The sequence below is a fragment of the Neolamprologus multifasciatus genome, chromosome 7 (genome assembly GCF_963576455.1).
Source record: "Neolamprologus multifasciatus chromosome 7, fNeoMul1.2, whole genome shotgun sequence".
NCBI lineage: Eukaryota > Metazoa > Chordata > Actinopteri > Cichliformes > Cichlidae > Neolamprologus > Neolamprologus multifasciatus.
In genome coordinates, this window is record NC_140445.1 from 49,925,477 (window position 1) to 49,939,558 (window position 14,082).

Genomic DNA, 14,082 nt, shown 5'->3' on the forward strand with positions numbered 1-14,082 from the left:
TTTTTTGTGCTCAACTAAGTAATATGTTCTACTTTCTTGTACCTGAGAGACATAAACTAACCCATAAACTAAGTAAGATACAATCTGTGGACAGGAGGAAATGAGGGGAAAAAAGAATAAAAGAAATGTAAATAAAGAAATCACTTCTGTTGTAATTATTATTCATTCTGTCTTTGGAAAAGGGTGTGACCATGTTTAACCCACAAAAAAAGCACCACTATCACTGCGCTATTTATCCTTTAAAAGGCCCTCAAAACCTCAGCCATGTCCCTCCCCCCAAAACATCTCCATCCCTTTTGTGTACCTGCTCTAATTGAGAGTCACTCCAAGTGATGCTGTCTTGTTCTGAACATGTCGTTCTGTCTGGACTACAGACCACAGATTGTATGTGTCTGGGGAAGTCTTTGTGTTTGATAATGTGCATGTGCTTCACACACATTTAAATATGACCACAGTTTCTTTCTCGGACACACACACACACACACACACACACACACACACACACACACACACACACACACACACACACACACACACACACAAACATCTAATCTATTAGCTTAGTAAGAGGGGCACTTATTCCAGTCTTACTCGATGCTCTCTCTCTCTCTCTCTCTCTCTCTCTCTCTCTCTGCTCAAACACAGAAAACCACTTCAGTACACCAGTATAATAGCCAATGACAAGCTTTTAAGCTCTCCAGCCTCATTTTGCCATGTGAACATCTTTATTTTTTACAATAAAAAAAAATAAGTACCTTCAGTTGTAGCCCATTGATATTATTTTAAAGTATGTCTGCAGTAGTATACACAGTGCTCATGACACTTTGCTTTGGGAAGCAGGAAAAATTATTGTTTAATGGGAACGCTGGCCTCCAAAATTGTCTCTATTAAACTGGGTTTTGAAGAACGGTGCAATATAAGTATTTTGTCTGTTAGGGTTTCCTCTGGAATTTCTGCTTTACTTTCACAGTCCAAAACATGCAGACAAATTGCCTGTTTTGGGACTCTAAAATCCCAAATTACGAGCGTGAATTGTATGACTGTAAATGATTGCTTGGCAATATATATTAGCCATGGAAAAAATCCTTTTAGGGAGTGCACTCAGTGTCACTCTGCATGTCTTATATTGGGCTTCAGCTGCTTGTACTTACAATCCAAAAGGCTGCAAATCAGCAGCTATTTTACTGTCTGAAAAACGGGGGAAAGCATCACTTAAACAGATCCAAGTTTCTTTCTTTCTTTCTTTTTTTTTTGTGAACAAATCGGTTGGCTTAAAAAAACAAAACCCACGGCACCAAACCCATAATTTTAAGTAGGGATGTGTTTTTCAAGTAATTAAACTCCTGTTTTGGGTGTGAGATGTGTAACAGATGGCTTTTTTTTTCTTCAAAACTGCAAGAACATTAAAACTCTGAACTAAATGCTGAACCTGTTCATTAAATGAGTCCTTTGTAAGACAGTAAATAGCTCACTGAGACACAGTTTGCACTTTTCATGTACTGTTTGGGAAAAGCTTACATGTTTATTAAGAAACACATTCGTCATTACTTTCATTTACTCACTGAAACACTCGTGGCTGTGTTGGCAGTTGCAACCACAGGTAGCGGAAGTTCAGCAAAATTACAGCGCGGATGCAATTGTTTGCACACAACAACGCAAAGTTGTTCACACTGCTCGTTACAGATTTGGTTGAGTGCGGAGGCAGCAGGGGTGATTTGAGGGTTGAAACCAGCAGTGGATGGAAATAATATGAGAGGCAGAGAGGAAAGAGTGAGAGCAAAAGGGAATGCGAGAGAAGGAAGAGGAGAAGCAAATTTCAAATTTAGTAGCTGTGAGAGAAATTTTTTTTTTTTGTTTGCAGTTTTGGTGGATAGATGGATGGATGGATGATATATCTACAGTGATGCAAAGAGGAGAACAGCAATTGTCTTCATAGGAAAAGGGGGTACAAAAAGGACTTTGAATATCTCAGTATTGATGCATGGATGTAAAATGACACAGCAAACATGGATCAGCTCTCATTCAGCTTTTGTTGAAACTGCTTTTATTGAGATATTTGCCATATTTTTTACCTTAAAAATTTTCAGCTAATGAAAAGAATAGGTTTTGATATGTTTTGTAAAGGTGGAGTACATAAAATTTAGGCCCTTCTGAACCAAGCAAACTACCCACCAGTCATTTCTCTCTGATGCTTCAGGTGACTCTTACTGCTACCACTCTAAAATTAATGATTGTTACCTACCTACAATTCCAAAGCTTTATTGTATTCATTGTAAAAGAACCTCAAAGCCTTGTTCCTTTGGACCTCATGTTGGCATTATGCACATGGGCAGTGTTGAGTGAGCTATAACGTGTCATGCAGTATAAGAAAGAATAAACAGTGTTTCACATGTCTTGGTAGCAGCAGGATTTATTCAGTTTTAACACTCCATATGGTTGGCTATTGTAGCTCAACGGCATACCCCACCCAGCTGCTTGTGACACATTTTGCTGGCACAGAGTGCAGCATCAGAGGCCACTTTGATCAGACTGTCTGTCAGCTGCCATAAGGACAAGGCTTGACTGAGAAGAAGGCCAAAAAGACTTGTTAGACACATAATTAGATGTCTTCTAATTAGACAGTCATGCTTCATTGTAAGATTTTACATACTAATTTGCAGTTCTTTGCTCATAAAAAGCATTTATCACAGTATAGTAGATCATAAACCTAGATATTATCTGCTTCTTTGTCCTCTGTGACCTCCCTGATAGATAAAAAGGACACAAAAAAGGGCTTATTATTGCTGTTTTTCTTAAAGACAATCACATGTAGAGATGACTGAATGACAGATGTGTTGTAGATATATATTTGATCCTGCTCCTGTGTTTATTTTTCTGTACATTTCTCTCAACCAGATGGTTTCCATAGCAGCAATTAATAACCCACACACACGCTGCAAAACGTACCATTTTTTAAAGCGCTTATCTGTTGTGGTGATAAAATACTTTTCAAGACAATTTTCCAGTAATGCCGCCTTTCGAAAGTGTTTGAAGAAACCGAGGCCACACAGCGAGGCCATTGGGGTGTTGTGCTGATGCTTTGTTAGATAGTCATGCCACAGCCAAAGCAAAACCTTGTGTTGTTAGTTCTCTTTTGGACCCTTACACCTTTCTCATCTTGAACTATTGTTGCATGGACCATCACTGACATGCTATTATTCCCGCATGAAAGAACACTGACAATAAGGCTAAAGGGATCCTTTTCTCTGAGAGGAGCTAGGCTCATAAACCAAGACAAGGGCTACAAACTACCCAAAATCCTCTCTTCTGGGTGTTCCTCAGTAGGTATAGCTATTTGGCAGACTCATCTTAGATGTTCATGCCCTGCATGTCAAAGCAGAACGTCTTACTGTGCAAAATGTACATCATAAGTACATGTGTTGATGTCCTTATTCTTGTAATTTCATGTTGGCAAATACACAACACTGTATCTCCAAGAATGTTAGAGAAATGTTTGATCTTTGCATGAACGCTGAATCTGTGTGCACAAGATGCTTATTAGAGCAGAAAGCGGAATTTTTCTTCCATCTGATTTACATCAGGTGCAAGACCATGGAAGGGTAATTTTCGCTGATAGAAATATTTTTATTATAGAGTTCTAGTTGTAGTGGAAATGATAGGTCTACTTTACAGCATTTGCAGACTCCAGCTTTCCCCCCTTATTCTTTTGTCTAGGACTGATTATCCTGGAATGTTTGTTTAGAATCATGCCCTGTATGGGAACGTCACCTGGAATTTGTAGTAGTGCCCTAGATGAAGACGAGCTCTGAGATACACCTGGTGAGGGACAACAAAGAGATGAGATTAACCGTCCTGTAAAGGGATCTTTTAGCCACGGATGACATCTCTCACATGATCCAATCGCAGTCGAACTGAAAGTAAAGTAAGCAATAAAGATGCCAAATAGAGAAAACTCATAAAGTAAAAGTCAAAAAAATAAAGGTTGTCATTTTAAAACAAGGTCTGAAGTCAGCATTTAAAGTACTTTTTCAACTGCCATTTGTATTTACTGTTTGGTTCGTGGATCACAGTTCATTTAAACCCATTTTAAATTTGTACAAAACAAAACTCACTTAATGATCTTAGACAATTTCCAGTCAGTGCATGATTCTTAGACTAAAATAAACATGATCAGAGAAGCCAAAACAGGGTTTTGTGCTGTAAAGCATTTAAAATTGTTACTCATAATAAGGAATAATTGTAAAAAGCACAACCAGGGTTTAGGTAGGTATCAAAACAAATGTAATTTAACAGACTAGTTCCTTTCACACATACTGTAGTCTCAGGGCATTTGCACATGTAGCTTCAGAGTATTCAGTGATTTACTTATTTATTTAGCTAGCTTTGCACGCACTCCCCTCCAAAATAAAAATATTATGTCCTAAGCTTTTCACCTGTGAAGATTCACATGTTGATATGCATTCAGATATGAGGCAGATGAAAAGAAAACAATATTTGTACTTGGAAATATTAAATATAGAATTCTTAATCATTTTTTAAATTCTGAAATTTCTTTGCTTTACTGAACTACTTTTTCCTGCGGACAGGATGCAATGTACATGTTTTTTTCCACATTCCTTCCTGAGTACTAATGCTTGTAGAGGTCCTTTCTAGGTCTGTGTCTGACAAAGGGCTGTTGTTTTCCCAGCTTTTTCTCTTTTCACACGCCAGCTTCTCTGGATCAGAACAGCTGCTGAGGCATTAGAATAAAATTAAGGGAATATTTTGTTTTCTGCTCACTGCTGATGTGGTTGTAACATTGATTCTGTTCTTCTCTCCTTCCTCCTGTGTGACCTCTGTTCCTCATTTCCTGGACTCTTACGGTATCAAGTAATTTATACAAGCATTCCTAACCACAGCAAATTAATATTTTTGACTTATCTAGTAATGACTCAGTAGACATCTGTTGGGAAAGTCTGATAAAGCATAACAATCAAAAGTTACCTATGTATTAACCTTAGTTTCTTGTTAAGGCGTGAGAGGTCTGGGACTCCTATTTGTGACAGAAACACTAACCTGTGAAGGTATAACGATTATAGATATTGTACAATGACTAATATGTTACAAATACAACCCTGTACCCAAAAAAGTTGGAATGCAGCAACATGTCTCAAAAAATTCAGATGGGGCAACAGAAAATAAGTGGTACTAAAAGGAAACAGCTGGAGGAACATTCTGCAACTAATTAGATTAAGTGGCAACAGGTCAGTAACATGACCGGGAATAAAAAGAACATCTTAGAGAGGCCGAGTTTCTCAGAAGTAAACATGATTCACCAGTCTACAAAAATTGTGGGACAGACAATAATGATCCTCAGGCTCAGGAAATCTTCCAGAAATCACTAAAAAGGACAAGGACCATTTGCCATGTTGTCAGCGCTGACATTGATGTTGCCTGCATCTGATTGTACAGTATGGTGGTGCATTAGTGACTATGAAATTTGCAGTAGGGCTGGGCGATATGGCCTAAAATTCATATTGCGATATAATTTCAAGCATGTGCGGTAACGATATATATCACGATATATTATTTTCTTCTGTATAAGGTATTTTCCACACTATAAGGCACACTTAAAATCCTTTAATTTCCTCAAATATCGAGAGTGTGCCTTCTGTATGAATTCTGGTTGTGCTTACTGACCTCGAACTGATTTGGGAGTGCAGAAATCTGTTAAAAAATGTTTTAGTACAACCTGGGTAAGCCGCACTGCTTGATGGATTGTCAGAGCATTACGGCTGCCGTAGTGAAGAGCTTCGCAGAGTAATCTGGGTCCAAAACTCCAGTTTCAGGTCCCAAAGTCAAACAAACACCAAGTTAAAAACTGTCTAAATTCTTTCATCTTTAATTAAATCATCAGCGTGGCTGCTTTACCAGGTGTAACAATTAAGTTTAACATCCAGGCATCCATAAAAACAGAATTTATTAAATTTAACGGAGTTAGAAGTTAGCTCGCTAGTTTCCACCTAAACATGACATACCATGTTCTGAGAGATTTTTGAAACTAATTAAAACGTACGGCTCTGCTACCACTTCCGACATAAATGAAGAGAGAAAACTAAACAGCAGTGGCGTTTCCAGGGTTACTGAAGTTGGACTACCTGGTATATAATGTTGTGCTACGTGATTGCTAGCGACACAGCTATGTTAGCATAACATTAGCACAGTGAAGCTGTAGGATGAACGGCAACTTTTTTCCACTCGATAAAAGTCATTAATGAATCAATGTTCCGGAAGTGGAGGAAGCGCAATTTTTTGGCTTTCCCCATATTTGAAAAGTGCTTAATCTCTTTGCTATGACTGTCGGCATATTCGGCAGATGATAATGGTTGTAGCCGCTGCGATGCTTTCGACCAAAACAGGCGCAGCTTGATGACGTCATCAACATGCGCTATCGCGATAGAGCGATAGATAGTCAAAATCTCTATCGTTGGCCAAATTTATATCGTTTCTATCGTATATCGTTTATATCGCCCACCCCTAATTTGCAGCTTATATATCTGAAAGCCAAATCAACGCTGAAAGGTTTGTGCAAATTTTAGACCAAAATGTTCTCATCCAGATATTTTACGGTGCTTATTTCAGCAAGACAATGCTAAACACCATACTGCAACTATTACAACAGCACGGCTTCATGAAGTGAAAATTACAACAAAGAAGACCCAAAACAGTGAGAATCCTATATCAGACAAGCAGAGATGGGCAGTAACACGTAATCTGATTACTTTTTTAAAGTAACGAGTAAAGTAAGGGATTTCCTCTCCGCATTCCTCTCCAAAGAAATTAAACACCTGAACTCCAAACTCAGGTGTTAAGGACTGTTGTTAAAAGACAAGGGGATGCTATGCAGTGGTAGTGCCAGTGTTTTATTTTGTTTTATCTAACCTATAGCCCAAATTCACAAAAAAGAAAAAAAAAAACTAGACCTTCATGTGTGTCTGTGAACTATTTTGCCTCCAATGACAAGTTGTTTTTGGAATTTTGTCGTGCTACAGTGATTTGTGAATTGCCTTTGATTAGACAGCCTCCTGAAACTTTCTTTCTTGTTAAAACATTCTTTAGTTTTAAGGTAACCAAAATGATTAAGACACATTTTTCTAACTAGTTTTTACAAGAATGTTGCAAGGAGCCACACACCACCTGGTGCAAACCAGTGAAGGATTATGCATTAAGGATATGGCTTAATGCAGCCAACATCATATTCAGATGAAAAGGTTAATTTCCTTTAAAGACATAATCTTTTAGCGAGAAACGTCAGAGCTGGTTAGAAACAGTGCACGCTGAGTAGTTCTTTGACATGCAGTGTATTTGAGCTTGCTGAAGTCTGGAAAGTATTCTACTTTCATAGAAAAAAAAAAAATCAGTTCTGCCAGATCTCTGAGCACATTTGTAAGATTGTGTTGCACTCACCCACAGACTGTGCAGAGACAGCCAGCAGACTGCATGTGCTGTGTGGGGGAGCGAAAGTGTGAGGTGCACAGATGGAGAAGAATAACATCAATAGGACTGGTGCGCTGACAGATACTGTAAATCAGATTCTTAATGAGACATTCGAATAAAGAATTTAACACCACTTTTCTCTTATGTATACAGCAAGACCACGAACTACAGTTTCTCCTTACTTTACATGATGAATGATTTTTAAAGGCAGTGAGTCACTTTGAGGTAATTGGCCATGTTTCCTTTTCAATAAATTAGAGCTTGATTTGAAAGACTGTGATTTCAGCTCGCTCGATGTGTTGTATACTTTACGTGTCAGCAATGGACGGAGGTCAAAGTGAGAGAAAATGGTAACAGAAGGCTAATGTTTGTGTTTTCAGAAAAATCTGATGAAAAACGCCATTGCACTGGCTGACTTTTGATGTTCTGATTTCCTTAGACTTGGCAGCCCCCGATAACAAGAGAAATGATTTGACACAATACTTTCCAAGGGTAATTGACCCTTTTCCTGGACACACACACACCAAGATCAAAACGGTGTATCCTCTAGACTCCAAGAACCACTGATTAAGCATAATTTACAGTAGACGTATTTCTCTTCCACTTCTAGGGTAGACCTGGAATAGTCATATGAGATGTTCATCTCCATCTATGTATGTTGTGCACGGTTTAAGCTGGTGACTGGATGTGGCGAGTTGCCAGCCAAGACTCAGTGTTTCTTGGGAAATGGAGAAAAAAGGGGCATTGTTCTAGGAGCAGATACCAGCTTTACGAGCAAATTCAGCTGGACTGAAATTTTTTTGCCATGTATAGAAAGCAGGAGTGGAGCGGGACCTGACAAAAGATGACATTGGTTTGTAAGTTTTAGGCAGTGACGCACAGGGGGATTCCATTATGTGGCTGTCACACAGCATTAGGCGAGACAGCAAACACTTTCATGTGTGGATTACCATTTACCCGTTGGAGATAATAGATATTTGCCTTAGCTAATCCATTTCTCTATTGATTTTTTTTCTCCCTTTAATAACTTCTTGCAAGCAAGCAAATTTTAATAAGTGCAAGAATGCTGACATGTAAGAAGCTGGGACAAAGGGCTGTGTTTGACACAGATATGCTGTTTAGTGTAGTATTCCATGCAAAGATCATTTTGACAGCTTTATTTATTTCAAACAACATATACAACACATTGTGATTACATGTAACAGAAAATCCATCTGCTTTCATGTAAGAGTATTGTGTAAGTGGGGTATCCTCTTTATTTTTTTAAACGATTTCAGAAGTAGGTCAAATGGTGACTAGTCATTTCTTTGACAGAAGAGGTCATTCCTCTTGTTGAAAGCCTAATAATAATAAATCTCATGCCACAGCTTACAATATTCATGAAAAAATAAAGAAAAGCTTGGCAATGTTCTCCTCATTTCAAAGATAAAACCAGTGGATGAATTTATGCTAGTAGTTACTGTCTATGTATCCTAATGCTGATATAAACCACTTTTGTCCTAGATCTATTAATAGAACAGTTGCTATTCCTGCTTTGCTAAAGAAAAATACATACATAAATACTGTGTAAGTCCCAACAGTTTACTTCTGTTTGATAAATCTAAAAAAAAAAAAAATTCTAAAATGATTTAGTAAGCTTGAAGTACCTTTTCGTGGGAGTGCCTAACAGCAGGAGAATTACAGAATATTACAAGCATTATGCATCATTTCTATGATATCAATTATGACTAGTTGCTTACATCGTCAGACTGAATTACCTCTGGAATTAGATCATTCGTGATATAACAGCTAAGACTGTCAGTAATGAATGACACGTTGATTTAATCACATAACATTGAATTGAAAAGGAAATAAATATTTTGTTATTTTAAGTTTTAGCTTAAAGACCTGCAAAACCAAATAGTAAGAACGAGTGTGAGCAAAGATAATAAGGACATTTTCCACAAACACTATTTTTGGTCACCACTCCAAAAACTCATTGTGATGTCAGGTGTTTACTTGTTGGAGGTTCCTGGTCCTTGGTTTCGGTACAGGTGAAGGCTGTGGTCTGTCAGGAACTTCATACACATGTGGAGGGCTGTTTTCAGTCTGAACTTCAAGCTGAGGAACATTCTGGTAATATGTTCTTGGTGAAGGCTGAGGTATCAGCGGTGGAGTGACAACCTCTGTTGGGTGGTTATTCTTGTGTTCTGGACTTACAGAGTGAGTCTCCTGCTTCTGTAGAGAAAACATCCTCAGTTCGCCTTTATCCCTGGGACCCGTTTGGCTTTTGTTGCGTCTGAGTAAACAGCACAATCCAACGATAACGAAGAGCAGAAAAAGAATCAGACCTCCTCCTCCTGCTAGCACTGCCATAACAGTTTGACGTTTGAAAGAAAGTAAAGGTGGACAAGTCGGCCGAACCTTGTCGCTACTCACCTTGCTGATTTTGTTTGCCACATCACATGTGAAACTTCTCTCAGCTTTCAGATCAATAAAAGATATGCTCAGTGTTTGTTTTGTTTCACTTTTTAATGTCTCCTTATCAAGCGTCCATGAAAACACCAAACCCTCAGGTTTAGTAACATGGCAATTAAGATTAACAGCCATAGAGCTGAAGTCACAAGTATAACTGAGCTGAGGTTTTGATACTTTGTCCAGCACGCAGAGGCGCCTAGTCCATGTTTTAGCAGATGTACTATTGGGATGCAGTACATGTACTTGGTAAATCCCTTGACTTGAAAACAGAATTTTCTTAAGCACGAGTGATCCATTTGAAGTAATGTCCTCTGGTTTTCCGGTTGACACTTTCCCTTGCCTGTAGAAAATGACTGTATTGTTGTGAACCCATTTCAGGATATGAGAGTTTGTCAGTCGTTCATAGGCAAACGGCAGAGTCAGACTCTGCCCAGGAGTGGCATAGAGATCACATGTATCTTCTTTTGCCATTAAAAGGTTGATGAATCCCAAAAGAATTGCAGCACCAAACATGGCTGTAAAATATGCCATGAGATCCAGAAGTTTTAGAAGTCAAGATGATTTACAAGCCTCGCTCCAGGACCCGTTCTACCAAAATGGGAGTGATACATTCGCAACTCAGAATTTATCTGACTTCAATAACAAATTTGGGAAGTGAATCTTCAGTAGTGTGGAAACCACTTCGTAAAAGTCTACTTTCAGTTCTGTAAAGCTGACTAAAAGCGCTGTCAGAGTCATGTGGTAACTGGCATTTACCCGTTTTCCTTCATGTGACATGAATACGCAGCGTGACGTGGTGGTGAAAGAATTTTGGTCAAAATATCACTTAATAAACCATTACAAAAAGTAATACCTTTTAAATGTTATTTATAAAAGCCACAGGGGATTCACAGTTGGCATCACATAACTCTCTCTAACCATAGCTCTCCAATGAGGAACGGCTTCACACCAAAACCCCAAGATAAAACAACCGAGGATCTCTCTTTAAGACGAAAAGACAAAAAATGGATACAAACAAGTACCAAGTAGTAGTACCAGTAATCACAATGAAGATGCCAAAAATCAATGCTCAACATGTTAAACTTATCATCTGTGCTTATTTGAAAGCTTTTTTTAATTTGTAGATGCAGAAACGTCACCATACTGGAAGAGATTAGAAGACATTCAAAGAGCAACACCATCATAATAAATGACTTGATCTGTGCTCTGTAAAAAGAACACATCTAGCAATAGTATAATATTTCAAAAATGTAATATGCATGCTATATTAGATTACTGAAAAGAACATGAAAAATCACCAGTAAGATATTTCCCTGCTGGCCTTTGCTTTATATATTCTGGTTATTGGTTTTTGCCTGTCGAAGAATACAAATGACTTTTATTTGTGGAGTCTAAATTGGTTTAGTCATGGCCGCCTTTTCTGATAAAGCAAATGAGTAATGAGACTACTGCCTCATGTTAATATTTGTTACAAATGCCTTTGTTTCAGTGGCTTCAGTTAAACTGCTCAGCTTGTGTATTTTGTAATTATAAATGGTGCCCCTTGAAACTATAAATCTTTTCCAGAAGCTTTCCTTTGAGAGTAGACCTCTTCTGCAGAAAGTCACACAACAGTATTTTCCTTTGAACAGTAACAGTCTGACCTTATTTGCCTGATTAGTTTTAGTTCAACAAGTGTCCAGGTGGCACACAGCTTCAGCTACTTTCACGGTCTTTAGGTTTTTTAATTTGGTAGATGTGAAAACGAGCTGGCTTTTTTTTTCTTTACGCCATTAAATAAACTATTTGCCTTTGAAATGCACTTCAGTCATCACATTCGAGGGAGCGCTCTGTAAATCCTCCCCACAGCATTCCCGGTAAACACTGTTCATTGTTCATATAACGCACAACACACCTCTGTCATTCCACAATTCGTGCCATCTATAACCCTTCAAGGTACTGCAATTACTGCCGTGGCTTATGCTGCACTGGCATGAGTTCATTTTGCACCCCACAACTATAATTTCATGCCATTAGCGGTGATTCACAATCTTTCTGTAACTCTCAGCACCTTCAAAGAAACGCTTGGCGAGAAGAACACCTGTTTCTTCTAGTTTCACCGTCATTACACTTTTTCCTACCCCGAGGGAACAGATTGATGTAAAATATTAGCTATTCAACTGAGTGTGTGCAGAGGGCTGAGTGCAATAAATTCCTAGTTACAAATGTTGTAAAGATTACACGTGCTTGTTTGTGCGATGAATTGAGAGCAGCAGGTTCACAGACACGGGTGAAAACAGTCAAAGAAACATATGGTGTCCTTGTGTTTTATATCATAGCTGACATGAAGCAAAGAACGTGCTTATTTCAAATCCTCCACCTTTTTGATTAGTGTCTTTAATACAGTACCTGGCAACAAACACTTACGCAGAGATGTATTTAATAAAGCTGTCGGCTCGAGGAGTTTCATAGCCCAGCTTCGCTGCATTGACAGGCGTGGCAGCAATTGTGTCAGTAGGATCATCAAAATCCAGTTGTTCATCCGCAAAGAAGACTATTACGAAGCAATGGTTCAGTCTTGACATTTGTATGGAATCATTCTGGAGATGATGTCTTATCCGTGTTATTGGTTTTGAACATACCACAGCAAAATTAAATAAAGCTCGACCCACGACTGTTGAAGCGTGGAAAATCTTCTCGTCCAGTGTTATCTCCTGGAAGAGGCAATAATTGGTTTTAACTTTGTGTTTTTGTGTTTTTTCTTTGCTGTCCCTATGCCTTGTGACTAATGTTTGCTTTGCTACTGCAGTTTACAGTTGTGCTGTATATGTCTGTACCCCCAACCCCCCCCCCCCCAACCCCGTTTTGAATCAATAAAATGTTGATCACAATAAAAATCCAGTTGTCAAAATATTTCAGCTGAGACTTCTTGTGTTTCTGACCATAAAGGTTTTTTAGGCTTTCCCATACAAAAACTATAATTCCTTTTTCTTCCCTTTCCCAGAAGGTAAGCCCCACTGCAAGGGTGACTTCAGGATTTTCTTTTAAAACAGGATGTTTTAAAATGGGGCTTACCTTCTGGGAAAGGGAAGAAAAAGGAATTATAGTTTCTGCATCCTGCATCCTGCTCAGCAATAAATACCAAATCAACTGAGAACTGGCTGAAACGTCACCAAATTAATTTGATTCTATCTTATGTGTGTCTCTATAAACATGCATTAAAAGATGAGGTTGCTCTGTAACATTTGCTCTGAAGCACAGCATTCAACCCAGAGGTAATGGTGCTAACAAAATCTTTAAGAACATTTTTTTCTATTGAGTTGTAAAAGAAATGAACAATGAACATATCCTTTCCTTGTTTAAAGTAAAGGAGTCACCAAACCTTAGTGAAGTATTTGAGAGGGAGGAGATTTAGTGGTATATTAGAACTGTATCTTATTGTAATATTAGTATTATGTATACACTTGTGTTTTTAGGCTTTGAAATTTGTTAATCATTTAAGAAGATGGATGGATGGATGGATGGATGGATGGATTCAAAGAGGAGGACAGCAATTGCTTTTCTAAGAAAAGGTCATCAGGACCCCCACACAAGCTGTCCCTTTCCAGTGTCTGGGGTGGAAATTTAAGTTTTTTAGGGGGAATTTGCCTGCCCCTACTACACTGGTCATATGGTCCATATCATTATGAACACTCCCAAACACACTCAAAGCTGAATGTCAGCACCTTGACCACATAGCATGTGTTTCATTTCTATTTCAGCGTGCTGGAGTAGAGCCAAACAATGAAAAACATATTAGTTCTTATACTTAGACACTGCTCTGTGTAATGATAAATCCTGGACATATTATTTGAAATGTTTAACGGCACCACTCAGTGAAGTGAAAGCTAAATCAAACTTTGCCTGCATCCTGTTACATTGCAAATGATTTTCCATGTCACAGTCTAATAATCTAGGTTACACTGGGCCACAACTGTGATCATTTCCATCTGTTTCAAAGGCAAAAAAAAAAATTACTTCCTGATTTCTTTTCACTTCTGCCCTTCTCTTCGTTGTGTTTCATGTCCTTGTGTCATCTGCAGAAGTATTTCTTCATAGTATATAGAAAAGGAGACAAAGTAGTATTTGATGACGTAGTGACATAATGTGGCAAGTCAAAAAAAGATTTTG

The 14,082-nt window shown here is 38.3% G+C and overlaps 1 protein-coding gene across 1 annotated transcript; it reads right to left on the reverse strand.

The window, feature by feature from the left end:
- Positions 1-1,875: 1,875 nt before the first annotated feature.
- Positions 1,876-10,958, reverse strand: LOC146515236 (T-cell surface antigen CD2-like). Its single transcript, XM_085169001.1, has one exon. It carries the CDS (start codon positions 10,462-10,464, stop codon positions 9,463-9,465), a length of 1,002 nt encoding a protein of 333 aa, XP_085025127.1. The 5' UTR covers positions 10,465-10,958; the 3' UTR covers positions 1,876-9,462.
- Between the last annotated feature and the right edge of the window lie 3,124 nt (positions 10,959-14,082).

Bases quoted from the DNA above. Each gene is read 5' to 3' on its own strand.
- LOC146515236 (XM_085169001.1), bottom strand. From the start codon at position 10,464: ATGGCATATTTTACAGCCATGTTTGGTGCTGCAATTCTTTTGGGATTC.